General features: G+C 49.8%; 1 protein-coding gene across 1 annotated transcript in view; it reads right to left on the bottom strand.

The window, feature by feature from the left end:
• CORO2B (coronin 2B) overlaps positions 1–22,213 on the bottom strand; it is a gene marked incomplete at both ends in the record, with an annotated part of 74,107 nt that extends 51,894 nt beyond the window's left edge. Inside the window, one exon of the mRNA XM_080692199.1 lies at positions 22,013–22,213. Within this exon, the coding sequence (XP_080548325.1) occupies positions 22,013–22,213 (201 nt within the window). The remainder of the gene's footprint in view (positions 1–22,012) is intronic.
• Positions 22,214–24,055: the final 1,842 nt, after the last annotated feature.

Genomic DNA, 24,055 nt, shown 5'->3' with positions numbered 1-24,055 from the left:
TACTCCCAGTAAGCAGTTCAACAGGATCATTCCCTCACACCCTTGACAGCACAGGGCCCTATAGTGTTTTAATTTGCTTATTTTTAGATGAAAGATAACATGCCATTGTCTTTACATGCAAGCCTTTGATGACTAGTAAGGTTGATCACATGCTCATTTGACCACTGGACATTTGTATTTATTTATGTAGTGTGTGTGTGTGTGTGTGTGTGTGTGTGTGTGTGTGTGTATTTTTATTTTTGCAATACTGGGCATTGAACCCAGGGGCATTCTACCTCCGAGCTACACCCTCAGTTCTATTTTTTAGTCTTTATTTTGAAACACGTTCTCACTAAGTTACAGAGGGCCTCACTAAGTAGCTGAGGCCGATCATAAACCTGTGATCTTCCTGTCTCAGCCTCCCAAGTACTAGGATTGCAAGCATGTGCCACCATGCCCAGTTAGACATTTCTTTTATATGCTTGTGAATTCCCAGTTAGTAGAGAATGCCTGGTTTTTCCCAGCAGGGCCTTGTTATGGTGCGGGTCTAGAGCACTCCCTGAGGATCAGGTCTGAGGCCTGGTCCCTGGTGCAGCAGCGTTCAGAGTCAGGACTTTGGGGAAGCAGTCACTGTGAGGGCTCTCATCTTGCCATTGATGGAGTCATGATTTGATGGCATTACTGGCAGGTGGTGAAAACGGTAGGGGGTGGAACCCAGTTGAAGGGAGTGAGTCCTTGGGGGCGAGCCCTTGAGAACAGTATGTTGTTCCCGGCCCCTTCCTCCCTCTCTGCTTCCCTGCAGCCAGGAGCTGAGCGGCTCTCCCATGCCCTTGAGCCCTGCCACTTAGCCCACCTCAGGCCCAGAGCCATGGAGCCAAGGACCGAGACCTCTGAGACCCTGAGCCCAAATACATCTTTCCTCCTCTAAGTTACTTTCGTTTGGCTTTCTGCGACAGTGAAGATCTGACTAACACAGTGTTTATCTCTTCCTTAGCCATTTATAACGTCTCTGAATATTAGTATATTAACTCCCTATGTTCTTTACCACATTTACTGTCCCTTTCTACTTTCAATCCATCTACAAAAACTAATGATTGTGTAAATATCTCTAGTTTTCCTTCTTGGTCCCAATCTAGTCCTGGTTATCTAGAAACCATTTTGTTTTCTTTTTAGTACTGGAGATCAAACCCAGGACCTCGCATATGCTAGGCAAGGATTATACTGCTGAGTCATAACCCCAGAACCCCAGTCCTATAAACAGTTTCTTTTTTTTTCTTTTTCTTTTTTTTTCTTTTTTTTTTTTTTGGTGGTACTGGGGTTCCTGGAAACCCTTCTCCGGGCTACACTCCCAGACCTATTTTTATATTTTTATTTGGAAACGGGGTCTCTTAAGCCAGTGCGGCTGGCTTCGAACCTGGACTATCCTCCTATCTCCACCTCCCAAGCGCGGGGATTACAAGTGTGCGCCACCACGCCCAGCAACAAGTTTCTTTTTATTCTCAGAAGACTGTCAAAGATTTCTTTGTTCAGTCCCAAACACTTGGAATAATTTCTTCAGTAAATTCAGATTTATTCCTGAAGCTCAGGGACATAAATCACAGCTAACTCAGTGACAGCTTCACCCATGGCTCGTGAAGAAAACTGGGTGGGAAGTCAGGGTCAGCTGCAGAAACAGATTCCCCTGGCCAGCTCCCCACCCCTGACTTGCACACTGCCTCCTACCCAAATCAATCTCCTCTTCTCTCTTCTCTCTTCTCTCTTCTCTCTTCTCTCTTCTCTCTTCTCTCTTCTCTCTTCTCTCTTCTCTCTTCTCTCTTCTCTCTTCTCTCTTCTCTCTCTCTCTCTCTCTCTCTCTCTCTCTCTCTCTCTTCCTGTACTGGGGATTAAACTCAGGGGAGTTCTACTTCTGTGCTATATTCCCCGCTCTTTTAATTTTTTGTTTTTGAAACAGGGTTGGTCTTGTTTTTGGTTGATGAGAGTTTTGCTACTTTTCTGAGACTGTCCTCGAAACTATGATCCTCCTGTCTCCGCTTCCCAAGTACTGGGATTGCAGGGGTGTGCACCACCAGGCCCAGTTTCCTATCATTTCCACTGCTGTGTGTGTCTGGGGGCAGAGAGAGGGTCTGCATGGCTCCCACCTGGGAAGCTGCCTGTTTGCAGGCAGGCAAGGATGTCCGTGAGGATTCCAGCAGCTTCCAAAAGTTCTCGTGTCCAGCAAGCCCTGCGTCCTGGTGGAACCTGGGTCTTGGGAGTATAAAGGTAAACAGCAGGGTCGTGGGCTCCAGGGGCGCGGGGTGGGGAGGAGGCAGGAGGGGGGTGTGGAGGGGAGGGGACACCCTTGGGGCTCCCTAGTGAGCAGAGTTCCCAGAGGCAGCGGGAGGGCTCCAGCTGAGAGGTGGGTCCTCTCACAGGAACCTAAGCCTGTCACTCAGCAGAGGTCCACATGGCTTCTGGCTGTGCCAACTTCAAGTCCAGTCTGTCTGATATAAAATCAAATGCTTCCTTCCCACCCTTTTTCTTTTGAGTATGACGATTGCCATAGTACGGAGAAAAGTGCTATCGCAGAGGCCGCCGTCTACCCCAGCCGACCGAGGCACAGCTGCCCTTCCTCATCCGTCCCCCAGAACCAGGACCCCAAGCCCCAGCACCTGCACCCACTCTCCACTGCTCCCAGGCATCCAGGAAGCACCTCTCAGGAGTTCTCTTATCTTCGGGGCTCTGCCTGGAGGAATCCTCTAAGGCAGGAACAGGAAACAGAAAGAAAGGGAGGAGGGAGATGTCAAGGGCTCAGGAAAGAGCGCCTCCCCCTCCCTGATCCTGCAGGACCTTGGAACACCGGTGGGTGGCATCCTCCGCCTCCTCTCCCGAGCATTTCTCCTCCTCCACACCCACGTGGTACCCTGGGCAGGCCCTGTGCTGGCTGAGGAACACCACGCCCAGGATCTGCACATTTCAGCGTTACCTGGTGACTTAGCAGGTGTCAGGTCTTAAGCCGGCTACATAGAATGTCCCTAAGGAGTTTTGTGTCTGAAGACCCTTCCTCACCTCAAACAAAGGTAGCACCCAGCATTGCCAAGCTGTTCATGGTAGAATCTAGGCGATGTTCACTGCTAAGCCATCTAAACTTTGCAGTATGTTGGAAAAGTTTTATAATAAAGTGTTGTGGAGGAGCGGAAGCTCACCTGCTAAGCCATTTAAACTTTACAGTATGTTGGAAAAGTTTAATAATAAAGTGTCGTGGGGAAGAGAAATCTGTCTTTCTTTACCCAAAGTATTTAAGGAATAAATACTTGATGCCTTGCTATCAAAGTTAGGAACAAGGTACCGCTATCATTTGACACAGTTCTAGAGAGACTAGCCAATGCAATTAGAGAAGAAAAAGGGAGCCAGAGGTAGTGGCCCCTGTCTGTAATCCCACTACTTGGGAGGCTGAGACAGGAGGATCGAAGGGTCAGGGCTCAAAATAAGGCATAAAAATAAAAAGAACTGCTGGTGTTGCCCATGGTAGAGCAATGGCCCTAGCACACGTGGAGGTGTGGGTTCAATCTCCAGTATGAGGGAAAAAGAAATATATCAAAATGAGTTTTTGTATGGATGAGCAGGTTCTAATATTTAATACAAAATATATAAGCAAGGAGAGCCGGCTCCTGTCTGAGAAAAGACAATGAGTAGTGACTCAGCCTGTGGACTTTGAAGCAAGCCTTAGCAACGCAGCTTTATGGTTCTGGAACATGACAGGGAGAAAAGGCAGTAGAAGAGAATGGATCTCCATGAATAAGCCCCAGTATATGCTGAAATGCAGGCCGCAGCTAAGGCCACCTCTCACATCTGTGGGGAGAAGAGAGACCCCCAACTACGTGGTGTTATGACAACTGGGTAGTCACCTAGGAAAAAATAAGCTGCTTCTATACCTTATACTTGACACCAAGATAAAATCCAGGTACATCAAAGATCGAGATCTAGACCCATAGGTTTGTGTTGGCCTCAAACTTGCGATCCTTCGATCTCAGTCTCAGATTACAGAAGTGAACCACTGTGCCTGGCTCAACCTCATTTAAATAAAAACTACTCTGAAAACATTTCCCATCCATCAGCTTGGCAGTAATGTAAAACGTATGGGGCTGGAGCCAGGTGTGGTGGTGAATGCCTGGAATCTCAGTACTGGGAAGCCGAAGCAGAACACCACAGATGGCTTTCTCTCTCTCTCTCTCTCTCTCTCTCTCTCTCTCTCTCTCTCTCTCTCTCTCTCTCTCTCTGTGTGTGTGTGTGTGTGTGTGTGTGTGTGTGTGTGTGTAAGAGAGAGAGAGACAGACAGACACCGAGAATTCAACCCAGAAACATTCTCCCTCTGAGTCACACCCCTGGCCCTATTTTATTCTTTTTTATTTTGAAACAGGGTCTCACTAAGTTATGGAGGGCCTCACTAAGTTGCTGAGGCTGGCCATGAATCTGCCATCCTCCTGTCCCAGTCTCCCAAGTACTGAGATTACAAACAAGATCACAATTTTTTTTTTTTTTGGTGGTACCGGGGTTCCTGGAAGCCCTTCTTCCTCCGGGCTACACTCCCAGACCTATTTTATATTTTTGAAACAGTGTCTCTTACGCCAGCGCGGCTGGCTTCGAACCTGCGCGATCCTCCTGTCTCTGCCTCCCAAGCGCGGGGATTACAAGCGTGCGCCACCACGCCCGGCTACAAGATCACAATTTTGAGGCCAGCCTTGGCAACTTACTGAGACCTTGATTCAAAATTTGAAAATTGGGGTGTAGCTTGAGGTGCCCTTGTTACAACCTCTAGTTGACGCCTCCCCCATTATGGTAACATCTACTTTTCAAGGGAGTAAAGGCAGGCACACTTGGCTCATTTCTACTTTCCTAGGGGGAATGTAAACTTTTATACTTTTAATAAAAAACAGTACCTATCAAAATTTCAAAAGCACACACAATTTCCCCACTCTGAATTTTTTTTTCAGCACTGGTGATGGAACTCAGGGGCATTCTGCTTCCGAGCTATACCCCCAGCCCTATTTTTTTAATTTAATTTATTTTTTTTATTGGTGCATTGTAATCATATATCACATTGGAGTACAAGACTTGAGAGGATATACAAGCACACATCATCCAATTAGCCCTCATTCAGCCCGCATCCCACTCCCTCCCCCTCCCTCGATCCCATGCTTGTTTGGTGATTAACTTTGATACATTTGTTTATGTACCTCCTGGGTTTTAAAGAGGCTCCATCCTCCCCTATTCCATACCCTCTGATTGGTCACCTTAGTTGCTTCACTATAGGGCCCTTTCTATAGCTCAACCTCTTCCTGTTGGCCCTTTCCTCCTAGTTTTTGCTGATTAGGGGAAGCATCTGATAGACCAGTGCTGGGGCCAGCAAAGCTGTCATCGGAGCCTGCCGTGAGGCAAGGCTGGTGCTGGGGCCTCCGAGGATGGGATCAGACCCTGCCGAGGGGTTAGGCCGGTGCCGGGGCCAGCAAGGCCGGGATCAGAGCTCACCGTGAGGCAAGGCTGGTGCCGGGGCCTCCAAGGCTGGGATCAGAGCCTGCTGTGAGGCTAGGCCGGAGCTGGGGCCTCCGAGGCTGGGATAGGAGCCTGCCGAGGGGTTAGGCCGGTGCTATTTTTTATTCTTTATTTTGAAACAGGGTCTCAGTGAGCTGTGAAGGGCCTCACTAAGTAGCTGAGGCTGCCTGCAAATCCGGATCCTCCGGTCTCAGCCTCCCAAATGCTGGGACTACAGGCGTGCACCACCACGCCCAGCTCATTCTGAAAATTTAAACTGAGGTATATTTACCATGTTTGGGTCCCAGCTTTACTTTCTTAACAGATCTTTTGGTATGCCAAAGTTTTGTTTGTTTGTTTGTTTGTTTGTTTGTTTGCAGTGCTGTGGATGGAACCCAGGGGCATTTTACCTCTGAGCTACACCCCCAGCCCTAGCTTTTATTCTTTATTTGGAAACAGAGTCTCACTGAGTTGCAGAGGGCCTCACTAAAGAGCTGAGGCTGTCCTCAAACCACGACCCTCCTGTCTCAGCCTCCCAAATTCTGGGATTACAAGCATGTGCCACCACACCCGGCTCGGTATGCCAACGTTTTTAAATTTTGATAAAGTTTAATTTACCAATGATTTTTATAGTTACTGCTTTTTATGTCTTGTTACAAAATCTTTGCCTATTACAGTGTCAGAAAAAAAAAAATCATTCTCTCTGCATGTGTTTCCCGGAAGAAAGCATACATCTCTGAACTCTGAACTATCAGTTCAATTTGTGGGGGCCTGGTTGGCAGGGGCACCTGTGTAGGTGAGGAAGGGTGCATCCAGGGTATGCTCTGCTGTAGCAGAATGTGTAAATAGCCTAAACACCCATCAATAGGCAAAACATGACCTGAGAGAGACGGCACATCCAAACAATGGAATACTACAGAGGCATAAAAATGGACAAGAAAACTGCCGTCAATGATGTCCAATGTATGGCATTACATTAAAAAGCCAAGATTCAGCCGGGCATGGTGGAGCACGCTTGTAATCCCCGCGCTTGGGAGGCAGAGACAGGATGATCGCGCATGTTCGAAGCCAGCCGCGCTGGCATAAGAGACCCTGTTTCAAAAATATAAAATAGGTCTGGGAGTGTAGCCCGGAGGTAGAAGGGCTTTCAGGAACCCCAGTACCACCAAAAAAAAAAAAAAAAAAAAAAGGCAAGATTCAGTAAACAACGCAGCCAGTAGGATATCATTGTGTAATATAGATATTGTGTAAAATAGATATTGTGTAATATATATACATATATACATACATATATACATAGTCAGACGTGCATGCTTGTAATCCCAGCATTTGGAAGGCTGAGACAGGAGGATCATGGTTTGTGAACAGCCTCAACTACTACTTAGTGAGGTCCTCTGCAACTCAGTGAGACCCTGTTTCAAAATAAAGAATAAGAAAATAGGGCTGAGGGTGTAGCTCGGAGGTAGAATGTCCCTGGGTTCCATCCCCAGTACTGCATATATATAATATTTGTATATGTGTATATATACACACAAAATACACATATGTAGATGATCCTCAACTTAAATGGGTCATATGCTAACATATCGTAAGTTGAAAATGCATCTAATGTACCTAACCTACCCAGCACCCCAGCTCGGCCGCGCAGGGCCACTCAGGGCAGCGCAGTTGACCCTGGTGACCACGGGCCGCACCCAGAAGCACGAGAACTTCACAGCAAAGAGCTCACTCGAGGGAAGAAACCAAGTTCAGAGTTTGAGGCTCAGCTTCTACTAGATGTGTATCACTGGCTCTTTGTTGGAAAGTGGAAAAATTGTAATCTAACTATGGAACTGTGTGTGTGTGTGTGTGTGTGTGTGTGAGAGAGAGAGAGAGAGAGAGAGAGAGGGAGGGAGGGAGGGAGGGAGGGAGGGAGGGAGGGAGAGAGAGGAGAGAGAGAGAGAGAGAGAGAGAGAGAGAGAGAGAGAGAGAGAGAGAGAGAGAGAGAGAGAGAGAGAGAGAGAGAGAGAGAGAGAGAGAGAGAGAGAGAGAGAGGAACTTTGGGAGCCGCTCACAGCTCTGGTCGCCGCCTAGTGGCGGGACTGAGTAACGACGCCGGCGTGAGTGAACTTCCCTGTGGCCCTTGGATTGCTTCTGAGGTTTAAACTGTGTGAGGCTTTGCTGTTCGAGGTATGGTCTGATTTATAAGCAGGTGAGTTATCCTAAGTGGTTTGAGTCTCCATATGCAGAGACGGGGGTCAGGGGATCCAGAGAGAGGGAAGAGGGGGAGCAAGGGCGGGAGGGAGGGAAGGTGGCCCCTGCCCCCAGCCTGCCAGGGACCCTGGGAGCACTTCACAAACCTAGGCTGGTCTGGGGGGCATCCCAACCAGCAGGAGCACCTCATAGTCCACAGGGAAATGTCCCAGGTGCTGGGGACCTTATCTACTCCATGTCATTTAAACCTTACTCCAGACTCAAGGGGTAGATCTTAGGAATGATGTCTTCTGCACAGAGGCATTAGAGCAAAGCCCAGAGAGGTAAATAACTTGCCTAAGGTTGCACAGCCATTAGATAGCCTAACTACGCCTAGGGCTGTGTGTCCTTTCCTCCCCATGATTCTTTAAGACCAAAGTGGGGAAGGGGAGGGTGGAAAGAGTTAAACTCCCAAGAAAAGCCAGCAGGTTCTTCCCTGGCTTTCTGGCCAGCCCTCTCCCCCTACCCAGGTTGCTGTCTGGCCTGTGCCTCGCTTCCACCCCCACCGGCCCCCTGCTGGCTGAAAGCAGAAGGAGGCACAGATGGCAGGTGAGGACCAGGCCCCCAGCCAGGCTCTCCCAGCTGTCACTTTGGAGAGAGCCTTGCACCTTGTCCTCCTCCAGCGCCCTGAACAATGGGCGTCGGCCAGCCTGGCCCCAGCTGTTCCTCTCCCTGGTCCAGGGTGCCGCAGCCCCAGCGCTGAGCCTTCGTCCCCACGGAGGAGAAACTCGGACTCCCAGCACGTCAGGGCCAGCAAGACCTGAGGGGACAACTGGCCAACATCTCCTTCCACCGATGGGGAAGTGGAGGCCCAGGAGGACAAAGGGACTTACCCAGGTTACAGAGAACCAGCAGAAGCCAGGCTTTCTGACTACCAGGAAAGCTTGGGGCTTCGGGGTGCTCACAAGAGTGAGGGGTGCTCAGGCTGGCTGTGTTGCCCACCAACCTTCAGTTGACCAGCTCTGCTTGCCTTGATTTTATTCTATTGTCTGTCTGTCTGTCTGTCTGTCTGTCTGTCTGTCTGTCTATCTATCTATCTATCTATCTATCCATCCATTCATCTATCTATCCATCCATCTATCCTCTATTTTTTTGGTACTGTAGATCAAAGCCAGGGGTACTCAAACACTAAGCTACCTCCCCAGGACTTTTCATTTTTTATTTTGAGACAAATTCTCGCTAAATTACCCAGGTTGGTCTCAAACTTGCAATCCTCCCATCTCAGCCTCCCAAGTCACTTGGATTACAGGCCTGTGCCACCATGCCTGGTAAGTCCTGATTTTTTACAATGACACTCTCTCCTGGTTTTGTGTCCAGTTTCTTTAACCTTAGTGAGTCTGCCGACTCCTTCAGGGTCTGTGAACTTGGGTAGAACAATTATATCTATATTTCTACTAGCCTCTCACTGAATTTCACAATTTCTTTTTTTTTTTTTTATAAATGTAGAAGCCGGGTGTGGTGGCACATACTTGTAATCCTAGTACTTGGGAAGCTGAGAAAAGAGGATCACAGGTTTGTACCAGCCTCAGTAAGTAGTAAGACTCTCATCAACCTAGTGAGACCCTGTTTCAAAATAAATATAAAGCAGGACTGGGGGTGTAGCTCAGAGGTAGAATGCCCCTGGGTTCAATCCCCAGTAACACACACACACACACACACACACACACACACACACACACACACACACAATTGTAGGCAACAAACCTCATAGGATTGGCCCAACCTCTGGTGTTTTCATCAGCAGGTATCACAATTATGTTCAGACTACATAGGTCTACTACTGCCTCACAATACTGTTCACGCGCACCATGTCTCTGAAATTACAGCAGTTATTAGGGTCCCACTTGACCACATTGTTCATTGCATTAGTATAAAAGTGCTTATATTACAATACTTTCACAATACTGGTGTACATTTTTGTGTGTGTGTGGTACTGAAGATGGAACCCAGGGGCATTGTACTTCCGAGCTACACCCCCAGCCCTATTTTTTAGTCTTTTTAATTTATTATTATTATTATTATTATTATTATTATTATTATTATTATTGTACTGGGGTTTCTGGAAGCCCTTCTACCTCCTGGCTACTGGCTACACTCCCAGACCTATTTTATACCTTTTTTTTTTTTTTGGGAAACAGGGTCTCTTAAGCCAGCACAGCTGGCTTCAAACCTGTGCGATCCTCCTGTTTCCTCCTCCCAAACACGGGGATTACAAGTGTGCGCCACCACTCCCGGCGTCTTTTTTATTTTTAAAACAGGGTTTCCCTGAGTTGCGGAGGGCCTCACTAAGTAGCTGAGGCTGTCTGCAAAACGCGATCCTCTGGTCTCAGCCTCCTGAATGCTGGTATTGTAAGGGTGCGCCACCATGCCTGGCCTCCTGGTGTACATTTTGATAACCATATTTCAATAGAACCGGTTTCCTCTTTATACCTTATTATATCTATAAACCTTTTTATATGAAGGAGTCCCTAGGATTTTCTAGACTGCCACAGGGGTCTATGCCCGCTCAAAAGCTCAAAAGTGAACGACCTGTTTATGTGAACAAAATTTTCCAGTATGAGAAACTAAAGTTTTTAAAACTTTCATGCTAAATCTTGGGAAGTTGAGGCAGGATTCCCAAGAGAGGAAGGAGTCAGACTGCGGGGAGGCACCTGGGTGGGAGGCTTGCAGGATGCCAAGCAGCTCCCAGGCTTGGCATGACCCCTCGCTGAAGCTCAGAGTGGACTGGGAGTTGGTACTAGCCTTTCTCCCTCTTTGCAGCAGAGGAAATCAAGGCGCTGAAGCACGCAGCTAAAACAATGATGGAGATGGGATTTGAACCCAGACGGGGTCCAAGGCCAGACCCCGTCTACCTAGTCACCGGGCTCGCTACCTCCCTGTCTGGATTGATGGACGCCCCTGAGGTGTTGCTGCCGCCTGGTACCTTTCTCAGTAAGAGTGGGTGATGGAGGGGAGGGGAGCCCCAAGAGTTTGCTGTTCTGCTCTGTTGTTTGACACCCGCGGCACTAAGTAGGTGTGCAGCCCTGCCGAGTCCCTGCCTCCCTGGGACGCAGCACCTCCATCTTTAAATTGCAGAGCTCTCGCATTGCCGCTCCCTGTCTTCCCCCTCCGGCGTTCACCTGAGGACCCACTGGGAAACTTAGGCCCAGGTTGCTTAGCAACTAAAATCAAGGCCTTGGCTCAGTGGATTGGAAGGGGGGGAAGACGAAGGAGAAGTTGGAGGGCTTTGAGAGCCCCATGCCACAGAGTCAGCTCTTGTCCCAAGAGGCTGTGAATGCTGAGACCAACGCCCCTCCCGTCAAGGGGACCTTTAGGAGCCTTGGTTGGGGCCGGGCAGGGGCAGGGGAAGGCCATTCAGAAATGGAAACCGCCCCAGGACTACTCAGACCCAGCGTTTCTCAGGCAAGACAAACAGACGGTCATTGTTCTGGAAGTTGCCATGAGAAGGGCAGGGGCTGGGCTCTTGGGCAAGGCCTTTTGGCCCCACTGGGGCAGGGAGAGATGCTCTGTCTTCAGCTAGACCACCTCAGTCCACACCCCACCCCCATTCTGCACCCCAGGTCACTTTTGTCCTGAACTTCATCTCAGACCCTGAAGTGGGCAGACCCCATCATCCTCCCCCAGCGTTTTGGGATGGATGCTGCCCCTCTTGGAAATTCCACCGGCCACACAGTCCTCGGGAGCTCCTGAGGTCTCACCCTGACAAAAGTCAGTGTTAGCAAAACACCCTGGTGGGTGGGACTTTGGAGTCAGAGAAATGGCGGAGTTCACGATTTCCTGGAGAGGGGGCAAGGGGTATGGGCAGGTCCTGCAACCTTGCATAAAATGTGCCCCCCCCCAGGGGACCAGGATTGTCAACGGGCACAGCCAGGTACTCAGACCACGTAAACACTGCCTCTGGGATTCTCCGGTGTTGCATTAATGTCAGCCCCAAAATGGGGCGCCGGGGATATGTCCATGAGGACCGTGTTGCCTCTGGCTGGCTCAGACTCCTGCCAGGTCAGTGGGCTTGGCTTCCACCTGAACCAAGCAGACTGCACAGAGCCCTGTGCACTCTTTTCCTCTAACCAACCAGGAGCTTCTTAAAATAATATGCTAGGCACAGTGGCACATGTCTATAATCCTAGTACTTGGAAGCTGAGACAAAAGAATCCTAGGTTCGAGGCCAGCCTCAGCCACTTAGGGAGACCCTGTTTCAAGATAAAACATAAAATAGGGCTGGGGGTTCTATCCAGCTCAGAGGTAGAATGCCCCCGGGCTATATCCCTAATACCATTCACACACAAAGAGTAATAACATTGAAGCGATGGAGCTAGAATTTATTGAGTACTTGCTGTAGGCTGACCCTGTTTTAAAACCTCTCCATGTTTTAGCTCATTTACCCTGGCAGAAGGCGGGGCCTCAGGGCAGCAGGCGGGCTGGCCTCAGAGGCACCCCACCAGGCTCCCATGGGGCCCAGGCCCCTCCCCAAGCTCCCCCACCCCTGGCACTGGACCTGGTGTAGCCACACCGTCACACTCCCGGGAGGCCCTGTGCCGCGTTCCAGGGATGCTAAACAGCTGGATAACACAGACAGGAGCGTGAAGACCAGAGACAAGCCTCCCTTGATGGCTGCGGGCTCCAAGGCGCTGCCGGGGCTCATCGCAGTCGCTGAGGCCAAGTGGGGGTGGGGTAGAAGTCCTTGGCATCGCCATAATGCATGGTGACCGTGCACCCAGTCTGTACCAGGTTGCATGTTCAGTGTTTTACGTAGCACCTTACTGACTCATGGCAGCACCCTCAGAAACAAGCACCTTAGTGGTTCACGATAGGGAAACCGAGGCATGAAGCTGTTACATGCCTGTGGTCGCACAACCAACGGATACAGCTATTAGTCCCCCAAAGTGTGCACGGCTCCGGGCCTTGGAAGGCAAATGGGGGGCAGATTGAGCAGGCTGGTGGGGCCTTGGGGTCCAGGCTGGTGCCTCTGGGCAGAGAGAGGGCCACGGCCTGAGCCTAGAGCCTAGAGTCAGAGTCCTTGAGAAGCAGCCTCGGCTCTGTGAGGAATGAGAGCCATGGACGGGGGGTGGGGGGGGCTCTCTGCCTGCCATGTCCCTTGCAGCCTCCCTGCATCCACGGGCCCCAGAACCCCCAATCCAAACAACACCCATCCCATAACCTTGAGATGAATTCAGGGAGCGGTACTTCTACTTCCCTTCACCCTTCTCAAAAATAAGCAGCCATTCTTCCAAAAATGGGAAAAACGCAGAGCGAGGCTGTCAATCTCAGCCCCAGACAAATGGAACAACTTCCAACAACTTCTCCCTCTCTGCATCCCAGCCCCCCCCCCCCAAAGTCACTCGCTGTACAGCCAGCCTGTCACGGGCTTTGAGATGCAAATTGCACCAGGCAGAAAGCGGCTGGAAGAACAAAGAGCCACTGAGGAGAGATCTGAAAAATGGATTTGGAAAAGGCTCTCTGAATAGGGTGGGGAGGGCAGTGACAAAGATCCCGCGCTTTTTTTTTTAAATGGGGAAGAAGAGGTTGGAGGATCTTCATGCTGACCGTAGGGTAGAATTAGAGGTCAGCAATGGCCACAGAGGCATTGCACCAGCCAGGAAGTGGGGTTTTATCACATCCTCCACACTGGCCTGGCACCCTTACCCCGCCTTTTTTTAATACTAGAAAATCAAGCGTGCTGTTGTGAGCCATGGAGCTAATGGGCCCACCAATTTCTGGATTCCACTCCAGAGTGAAAGTAGCTGGGGCAGCAGGCAAGACCTTTCCAAGGGAATGCCAGGACCAGCAAAGAGAAATCTCCGGCTCGAGAGAGAGGTGGACTGTGCCCCTGAGACTGGGCCTCCTGTCTGCCTAGCGCTGCCTTGCTGAGCACCGACTCTGCCTGCCCTGTGCCAGGCCCGGTGCAAACCAGACATGTTCCCTGCCCGCGGGACTCTCAGTCCAAGAGAAGCAGCTCGCTGGAATGTAAACTTCACATGGAGCCGGGCCTGATGGTCACACCTGTAATCTCAGTACGTTAGGGGCTGAGACAGGAGGATTGCAGGTTTGAGGCCAGCCTCAGCAACTTAGCATGACCCTGTTTCAAAATTTAAATAGGGCTGGAGGTATAGCTCAGAGGTACAGGGTTCAATCCCTAGTACCACAAACAAAAACAAAAACAAAACAACAATAACAAAAAAATCAGCTCCATGTAGGACTTGGTCTTGTTTACTGTTGCCTTCTGGTCCAGGAACTCTGAGTGAGTCATAGCAGATGCTCAATAAACATATGCTGTATAAATGGGTAAATTGATGGGTGGATGGATGGATGGATGGATGGATAGATGATGGATCCATGGATGGGTGGATGGATAAATGAATGGATAATGGGTAGATGGGTGAATGGATGGATAAATGGATGATGGGTGGATGGATAGATGAATGGATGGATAGATGGATGGACAGACAAGCCACCTAGAAAACAGGAAGCATGTACGAAGCACTCTAACAAGCCCTAAGCACAAACTACCTCCAGATGGGCACTGGGATGGGAAAGGCCTCCCGGAGCTGGTAACGTCTGAGATGGGCCTGGAGGGAGGAGAAGAAGCTGTTCTCATACACGCTACCTACCAGCACACTTAGGAGGACAAATTTGAATCAAATGATATTCAAAGGGAACAGAACATGAGAGTTAAAATGGGCCCTCGAGATCATGTGGTCCAAGCTCATCATCCTGTAGAAGAGAAAACTGGGGCACAGAAAAGATAGGTGACTCACCCGAAGTCACAGAACACCTGAGTAGCAAGGCAGGGGATCGAGGCCCGGAGCCTGAGCCCCTCAGCACCATCCTGAGCTGCCATCCCGGCCTGGGCTCTGCTCTGCTCACGAAGGAGCCTCAAGGACCTTCCTATCACCCTTGTCTCTATGCCTTGTCCCTGCAGGGCTGGGGAGAGCTGTGGCCACTGCCCGGCCCTAGTCAAGCCTCCCTCCTGTAGATCAGAGATGGCAGGATGGCAGAAGGAGGCCACTGATGAGGTGGGAGAGGAGAAGACAGAGCCCCAGGCCCAGACATCAAGGAAATATTTGGTCCCCAGGCTGCGATTGGGCAAGGTGCATGGGAGGGGGAGGAATGTGGGATGCGCCAACCTGGAGCCCATGCCCAGCATCCCAGCTGCAGAACTGGGCAGCTGCTTTAAAGCCCAGTTGCTAGTTACCTTCATTATATGCAGCTCAATCTGAGCAGAAAGTAGTCAAGATGCCAGATTCCAGAGAATGCACTGTGCTTCCCCATCTTTAGCCACCAGCAGGGACATGTGAGATGCTCGTGGTCAAAGCTCCCCACTCCATGTGGAATGAAGACCATGGCAAGAACCCCCACTGGGAGAATACCCACCCATGAGCCCACAACAGGGTGCCCACTGGGCCTCTGAGACCAGGACTGATGGGACTTGGGCCCGGTCCTTGATGGAAGGAAGGGTGTTATGTCGCGGGGGCTTCAGAGTCCCTCCTGCCTCCCCTGCTGACCAGATCTGTTCCTTTATTTCCTCAGACAGAAAGCACCCCACCACTCCGTGTTCCTCGTGTGGAGTTTAGGAGCTGCCTGCTCTCCAGGCTGTCAAAAGAGATGTGTGCGGGCGGGCACATCAGAACTCAATAAAGTACCTGCTGAGTGCCTGCGAAGTGGCGGGCCTGGAACAGGGAGGGCCCTGGTTTTAAATTCAGACACTGCTGCTTGTGTGAAGTGCAGTCTTGGAGGAGTCACCTACTTCTGCACCTGCAGAATGGGAAGGATAACTACTTTCACTGTGGGACTTGAAATAAGATACAAAAGAGCAGGGATATGAGGCCCTTGAAAGCCTCCCAGGTGACCCGTGTGTGCATCCTGGCCTGGGTCGTGGGGAGGAGCCAGACAACTCCTGACCCTCAGGTTATGATTACTTCCTGCCTGCTAGATGCCACTTGGGGTACCAGGCATCTGTGCCTCCAGCCTCTGGGCTTGCAGTCTGGCTCCAAAGGAGGCAAGCAGGCTGGTGGGGTGCAGCAGGAAAGGGCGGTGCTCATGAGGAGGCCCCGTGGTTAATCAGGCTGCTGGGCACAGTGCTGGGTCCCTGGAATATTCATAAGGCCCCTCCAGCTGTGCCAGGCAATCAGGGTGCTGATTGCTCCCCCATCTGCAGCTTAACAGTCCACTCCAGAGAGGCGAGCGCTGGAAGCTGCATGTTAACTAGGGGAAAACAGGCGAACCCAAACAAGGAAGACAGATCCTGGCCTTCAAGGCCTACCAGCAGCCAGAGATGAGGGAGCTGGCTTTGGCTGTAGCGCCTGCCATCTTGTCTCTGAAGCCTCAGTTTCCCCAGGTGTGTAAGGTGGGGATGGCTCTAGGGGTCTAGGATCTAGCTGGGAGGATTGATTAAGAGAGAGTTCACTGTAATGCAAAGTTGCTGGACACTGGAAGAGTGTGTGTGTGTGTGTGTGTGTGTGTGTGTGTGTGTGTGTGTTACTGGGGATGGAACCAGGAGCATTCTGCCTCCAAGCTACACCCTCAGCCCTCTTTGGTTTTTTTTTTGCTTTGAAACAGAGTCTCTCTAAGTTTCTGAGGCTGGTCTTGAATCTGTGCTCCTCCTGTCTCGGTCTCCCAAGTACTTAATATTCCAGGCGTGTGCTACCATGCCCAGTTTGGAAAAAAGTTTTTCATCACAAATACTGACATCACCAGCAAGCCGGCTTGGAGGGAGTCTGAACAAAGGCAGAGACGCTCCCCAGAAGGTTCTGAGTTCCCTGGGAAGCTCGACCCTGGGGTCCTGGGCAAATTCTAGCCTCTTCTAGCCCAGGTCTCTCAGAGAAGCAAGGCAGGGTGAGAAGGGACACTTGCTGCAGAGGGAAAGTTCTGGGAAGAGCTGCCGATGCAGATGGTTTTCTGCGGCTTGCCAGTTGCTCAGGACAGTAATCTGGTGATTTAGCACAAGGATAATAAGAGTGCGCCATTGAGTTTCCAGCTCAAAATCAGTGCTCAAAGCCACGATTTGGAGTCATCAAGAAATGGCCAAAATATTTTCTGTTTGTATAGAATAATATACAAGACTCTTTTGGGGGATATTTCTATCAAACTGAAGGGGGAAAACCTGAAAGCTAAAATAATTAGCCTTCTCTCTCCTAAAATGTGGTGGATGTGGGCAGCTCTACCCCTTGAATCTGCCAATAAACGAGAGGACCCGAATTTGGCATCACTGTTACACTGTACATAGTCCTGCCCGCTCTTCTCCCCAGCACCAGCCAGGTGCCCTGCAGCCCGCTGCCTGCAGGCCCAAGCCCTGACCACAGGGCGGGAGACGGGCCAGATCCAGGCAGTAGGGGTGCCGCCCTGATTCCCACACAGCCCCTCTTTTGGGGGATATAAGCATGCTCTGTGTGGCTCCCAGAGTCCCAAACTAAATGCAGTGCTTGGATCCTGAGCTACCTCGCCTCCGGGATCCCAGGGCTACCTCACCTCCACGCACTCACGCTAGACATGGTAGTGTGCATTTCCTATAGCAAGCTCAAAGTCACGTGGTACCCTGGAGAAAACATTTGCTGCACGCATGCACATCAGAATGCTGAGGCTGGAGGGAGAGAAAGGGCCGTGGGACGGGAGGGGCCACAGGTCCAGCACCCGGTGAAACCTGCGGAGTGGCTGCTCCTGGTGCTGGGGCCTGTGAGTCCCCAGCGGCTCTCCCCTCATGCCTGCAAGATGTGTTTACTGCTTTTTTTTTTTTTTTTTTCTAAAGCACAGAACATTAAGTGCTCACTGTAAAAAAAAAAAAAAATTTAGAAAATATGCCAAGAAAAATGGAGAAAATCTGAGATCACTCATGATTCTAAAAGTGGAGGCAGCCACCTTGGACACTGAAAGTGCCTTTCTAGACAGATCAATTGGTTTTTGTTTGTTTTTGCGGTACTGGGGATTGAACCCGGGGGCATCCTCCCTCTGAGCTATACCCACAGCCCTATTTTTTACTTCTTTATATTGAAACAGGGTCTCACTAAGTTGCAGAGGGCCTCACTAAGTAGTTGAGGCAGGCTGTGAACCTGTGAGCCTCCTGTCTCAGCCTCCCAAGTACTGGGATGACAAGCAGGCGCCACCACGCCCAGCTTTAGATAGGTATTTTTTAATGTGATGAATCATATCTACCTTTTCCCCAAATTGTACCATCTCTTCCTTTTATTAAATACCCCTCTGTGGTTCTCCAAGGGGTCTGTGGACTCCTAAAGGTCTTCAAGATCTTTCTTTCCGGGGATCCATGGAGCCAGAGTTTTTTTCTATGACTAAGGCAATGGGCCTTTTCCCTCACTCCCTCATGAGTGTAAGGTGGAGTTTAATGTGTGATACTGAAATCTGAGATCTGAGAATCCAGCCCTCTTCTATCAAGCCAGACTAGTATTAATGAGATTTGCAAAAGCATAATACTATTCTTCAATTAGTTTTGTTTTGGAAAATATAGTTATTTTTCATAGAAATATGTTTTCTAGTAGAATGTGAGATGGGTTTATTATCATTATTTTTGAGTGAATTAATAAATGCATTTTAAAGATTCATTTTCATTTTAAAGATATTAAAAATTAATAAATAGAAACAAGACTTCTTTAGAGTTTTTTTTTTAATTTTTCCTTTTGGTAGATACTAGCAATTGAACCCAGAGGCATTCTATTTCCAAGCTATGCCCCCGACCTTTATTAATTTTTATTTTTGAAACAGGGTCTCGCTAAGTTGCTAAGGTTGGCCTCAAATCTGCGATCGCCCTGTCTCTGCTTCCCAAAATCTTAGGATTTCAGCCATGTACCATGACACTTGACATCTTTAGCATTTTTAATAGCTTTTAAGAATTATAAGTAGTTTTTTAATAGCGTAGAATGATTCTGAGACCAAATGTTTGCGGTCACTCGCTCCACATGATAGTTTAAATGACTGCGTAGTATTAACAGCAAGAGAAATTTGTTTTCCTGCTTCCCTATGACGGCCCTGCAGCTTTTCACTCTTACAGAATGCTGTGAAAATCACTAAGTCCTTATGTAAAGTGGAAACTTCTTGCCATGAGGGAAAAAAAAAAAAACCAGAAAACTACTGTCAGGGTGAGCCGTCTTCATCATGGTCAATCAGGTCACACAAGCTGTATCACAGAATGTGGACACATGAAGGTAACGGATGTGTATATGAAAATTACACGTATATGTACATATACACCATATATTTCTATGGGGCGAATTATCCTTTGCAAACAGGATCAGTTTGCACTGTGCTTTCTCCTCGGCTGTCCGTGATGTGTTTACTTCAGATCGTGTTCTGCACCGGTGCTGCGATGGTATACGCTGCCTTTGTGACCATTACAGAAATTGGGAGGAAGAGCTGAGGAACTTTAAGCAACTTGGCAATGAAATTTGATTCGTGTTGAAAATAATACAAAATTGGAAGTTTGTTTAAAAACTTTAAATACTAAAAAGTGCTGTAAACTTACACACATACACACACACACACACACACACACACACACACACACACACGAATAGTTCTGCAAGACAGATTCCTAAAGTGGAATTATTAGACCAGTGGACATGCAGCGTAATGTTTTTATTTTTTGGTACTAGGTATTGCAGGTATTGAATCTAGGGGCATTCGACTTCTAAGCTGCACCCCCTCCCGGTCCTTTTTTATTTATTATTTTGAAATAGGGTCTTGGCAAGTTGATTAGGGTCTCACTAAATTGTTGAGGCTGGCCTCAAATCTGTGATCCTCCTGTCTCAGCCTTCCAAGCACTGGCACTATAGGCATACACCATCATGCCCAGTTAAGCATGTATCTTTAAAAGCTAATATATATCGCCAGGTTGTCTCATGCACGGCTCAACCAAGACTCTATTTGAGCAGCTGCTTTCTCACAACTTTGGCAGTAATAAAGATTATTACTCTTACATCTTTTCCTTCCTTCCTTTCTTTCTTTCTTTCTTTCTTTCTTTCTTTCTTTCTTTCTTTCTTTCTTTCTTTCTTTCTTTCTTTCGGTGGTACTAGGGTTCCTGGAAACCCTTCTACCTCCAGGCTACACTCACAGACCTATTTTTTTAAAATATATTTTTATTTGGAAACAGGGTCTCCTAAGCCAGCAAAGCTGGCTTCAAACCTGCGCGATCCTCCTGTTTCTGCCTCCCAAACGCGGAGATTACAAGTGTGCGCCACCACACCCGGCTTTATTTTTTATTTTATTTACTTACTTACTTACTTACTTACTTACTTACTTATTTTTGTGTGTGGTGCTGGGGATGGAACTCAGGGGCCTTCTATCTCTGAACTACACCTCCAGACCTATTTTTTATATTTTATTCGGAAACAGGGTCTCACTAAATTGCCGACAGCCTCACTAAACTGCTGAGGCTAGCTTCAAACCTCTGATCCTCCTGCCTCAGCCTTCCAAGATTGGGATTAGAAGCATGCGCCACCACACCTGGTTTTTTTTTTGTTTGTTTGTTTGTTTGTTTTTATGTTTTTTTGTTTTTTGCAGTACTGGGGATGGAACCCAGGGGCATTGCACCACCGAGCTACACCCCCAGCCCTATTTTTTTTAGTCCTTTTATTTTTGAAACAGGGTCTCACTGAGTTGAGAAGTGCCTTGCTAAGTAGTTGAGGCTATTTGCGAATTGTGATCCTCCAGTCTCCGCCTCCCGAATGCTGGGATTAGGAGGGCCACCACGCCCGGCCACACTTATTTTTAATTTTGACATAGGGTCTCACTAAGTTGCTGAGGGCCTCACTAGGTTGATGAGGCTAGCCTGGAACCTGTGATCCTCCTGTCTCAGCCTCCCAAGTACTGGGATTATAGGCATGTGCTAGCATATCCAGATCCAGAAACTACTATTTTAAAAGTTTATTCTGATCTAGTAATCATTTTTCTTATGGCTTGGGGGATTTTTTTTTGTCTTGCTTTGAAAACCTTTCCACTTCACATGAATTTAAAAGTACTTTCCATTTTGCTCTAAGAAAAACTAGTAGGTCTTCTTCCTTTTTACACCTGATCTTAGCCCAAAAGCTGAGAAGTGATCTTCTTTTCCCTGTTTCAAAAACAAAAAGAATAAAAAGTAGGGTGTAGCTCAGAGGCACAATGCCCCTGGGTTCCTTCCCATTACTGAAGAAAAAAAAAAAAAAGCTTCACATCTTAAGTTCATCTGGAATTAACGTTTGTGGTGAGGCGAGGGACTGACTTTGCAAGCCTTTGGTGGAAGGTGGCAGGGTGGCACTAGGACTTGCACTCCGGTAAGAACCACGCCCACTTCCAGGGGACCTGTGTGCCACCTACACCTGGAGCTGAGCTCGCCCCCGAGGCAGACCAAGATCCGAGCCATCTGTTCCTGGAGGTCCACTAGCAGAGCTGAGGACTTTCCCAAGAAAGTAGCAGAACATCTTGGGTGTGCCGTGTGGCTCCCACGCAGCCCTGCCTGAGACCCCTCCCACTCAAGGCCACCGTGGCAGACACAGCCAGGTCCCCATTTTACCCTGACAGGAAAATTAGGAGCTGAGGTTAAGGGATGAGTGGGTGCCATGGCTAGCAAGCAAAGAACCCAGACTTCTGCCTGCAAGTCGGCTTGCCGCTACCCCCTGCCCTGACATCTGTGTCTCCGAGGTCGCTGCAGCCGCCCCCTTGGAGAGGGGATCTGGCCTGAGGCTTCCCCAAAACTGTGTTCCCCACTTTTGGGGCAGGAGAGACAAGAAAATCCATCCCATCAACAGCAACAGAATTTGGAGAAGCAAGACCTCCTTCCTTTCCGGGCGCCGCCTCCTCCCGGTTGGGTTGGTGGAGGCTGGAGCGGGATGAGTCAGGCCCAAAGGGGAACTCAGCCATAAACAAGCGGGACTGACAGCAGCACTTTCCCTGAGCGCGTGACCTCCCACGGGCCTCCGGGCCTCCACCCGGATGGCTGCGGTTTAAAAATTTCATGATCTCGGCTTCGCCAATCTAATCTGCTGTATTCACGCAAGCAGTCATGGAGGGCAGAAAACCCTTCCGTGGGAGTTGGGAACCAAGGACAAGGTGAGTTGCCCGCAGCCTCTCAGGGAAGAGAGAGCATTTATTTATTTATTTATTTTAACGCAGTGTGCTGTTTTTGCAGATGCCCGATGTGGGTCTCCATGCCCTCCAGCTCCAAACCAAAAGCAAATCCAGCATGCAGAATCCTAGTGGTGACTCCTGGTCCCTTCCTCAGGAGAGGGGACCAGGCGGGCACCGAGGGCAGCCTCGGGGCAGGTGTCCTGGATGCCTGGTGGGCCTGCAGGGCAGGGAACCCTAGGGCACCTACCTGCTCCAGGGGGATGACGAGGAAGGAGCCGCCTCCCGCGCTCTCGGTGACGATGGCCAGGAAGCGGGCGTTGACGGCGCAGAAGTGGTTGTCATGCACGTTCTTGGTGATGGGGACGCCATCGAAGCAGTGCTCCCGGTTTGCCACCTTCCCATAGACGTTTCGGAACTTGGAGCTGCGGTACTGCGGACGCCAGGACATCTGCAAGGGCAGAGAGGCGAGGGTCAGGCGGGTCACCAGGAGTCAGTCCCTCGGGGATGCAGGGATGCGGGAGAGTGAGGGGGAGAAGCTGGCAGGGGCTCAGCAGCCACTGTGTGCCCAGCTCTGGGCTAGGGGACCAGCTCTGTAAAGCCCCACCATGAAGAAATTCACACATTTCCTGCTCTTGGACACACACCCACCCCACCTTCCAGAAAGATCCCAGAGCCCTTTCACTGCAATGGAATGGACCATGTGATACAGCAAGCCAGCCAGGACATGGACTGCCTCCCCTGGGTCCAAACTTGTGCCCTGTTCAGTGTGGGCGATGCATGCCAGGGAGGCTGGTGCTTACAAAGATTGATGCTGAGCCGGGTCAGGATGTCCCTCTGCCCACAGCAGGCAAGCCGACGCACATTCTCACCCCCTCCTCTGATTCTTCCAATCCACAAGCTCCTTCAGAGATCCCTTAGTCCTACACACCATCATTATCTCCATCGTTACCACCACCACCATTATCATCACCATCATCATCACTAGGCACAGAGAGGTTAAGTGACTTAGCCAAGAAATCCGAGTCTTTCGTACACCGCTCCTGGGGGTGGTGGAGGTCTCTGAGCCTCCTACATCACTCAGTGCCAATGCACGCCCCGAGTCCCAGTCCCAACCTTCTGAATCCAGTATTCTGTGGACGGGGCCCAGAAGTCAACAATGTGATCCACCCTGTGAGAGACCGAGGACACTGAAGTCTGAGAGCCCCTGTTGTAGAGAACAGAGTGGGCCCTCCCTGCCCACCATCTTCAACACAGGCTCTCGCCCACCAGCCATGCAGGCCTCACTGACCCCTGCTGCGTGTACAGGTGGGTGTACATGGAGTGTACAGGTGGGTGGAAGACGAGGGCAGCCCTCAGCGGAGTCCAGCCCGCCCCATGCTAGGCTCGGTGAGGAGCATGTATTGCATGAGTGGGTGGAAGACAGACAGCAGCCCTTGCTGGAGTTCCGCTTTCATACAGGACAGCGCCTCCTACAGGAAGCCCTACAAAGGGGTGTCATGGCAGCCAGCCCAGGACCAGGTACACAGCAGGAGCTCAATAAGTGCTCTGGGAAATGAACTTGCACCTGGCCCAGACAACTGCCCTTCTCTATTTCCTCTCCTTCCTGCCTCAGCTCCCGCAGGGCCTCTGCCCCCCGCCCCACACTTCATCTTGGACAGAAGGATTTCTTCACTGACGTTTCCCAGGAGAAGAAAAACAAAAGGAAACTCCAGCACAGATCAGGAAACTGACAGCTGATATTTGACTGATATAAAACTGCGCATTTCATTCCAGCAAAGCCAGAACAGCCACAAAGGCCTTGTTAATGAAGGAAGAGGTTCCGAATCTGATGAGAATCCCAGAGAAGACGGCTCAACCGCAGTCCCTCCTCCACTGCCCAGGGTCCCCTGCAGCCCAGCGGGCACCTTGCACGCTCCCCTGCTCCCCACCTCCCACCTGGCCGCTCTCCTGCTGAGCTCTGCCCACCACTGCTCAGGGTCATGCTGGAGAGGCAGGAGGGGGACGGCTGGGGGGCCACCTCCGACCTGTGACCGCAGGTGGGCCCTCCCCGCTCTGGCTTCCAGCTCTTCGTCCGATGACATCAACGATTCCCAAAGTGGGATCCCCCAGTGGTCACTCAGGGTCCCTTCACATGACGCGGAGATGAAGTTTTTAATTTCAGTAGTCATGTGTTTATTTTAATGTGCATTCATTTAGGAAATAGAATGCGCATGCAAAACCCAGGAGTTCACAGATCCTATTGCTAATGAGGCCAATTTCTTAAAAAGTGAATCCATTCAAAGAAAAATAC

The sequence above is a fragment of the Muscardinus avellanarius genome, assembly GCF_963383645.1.
Source record: "Muscardinus avellanarius genome assembly, chromosome: 3".
Classification (NCBI taxonomy): Eukaryota; Metazoa; Chordata; class Mammalia; order Rodentia; family Gliridae; genus Muscardinus; species Muscardinus avellanarius.
Note: the sequence above shows the minus strand (reverse complement) of the source record. Positions and strands in the feature narration are given on the sequence as shown.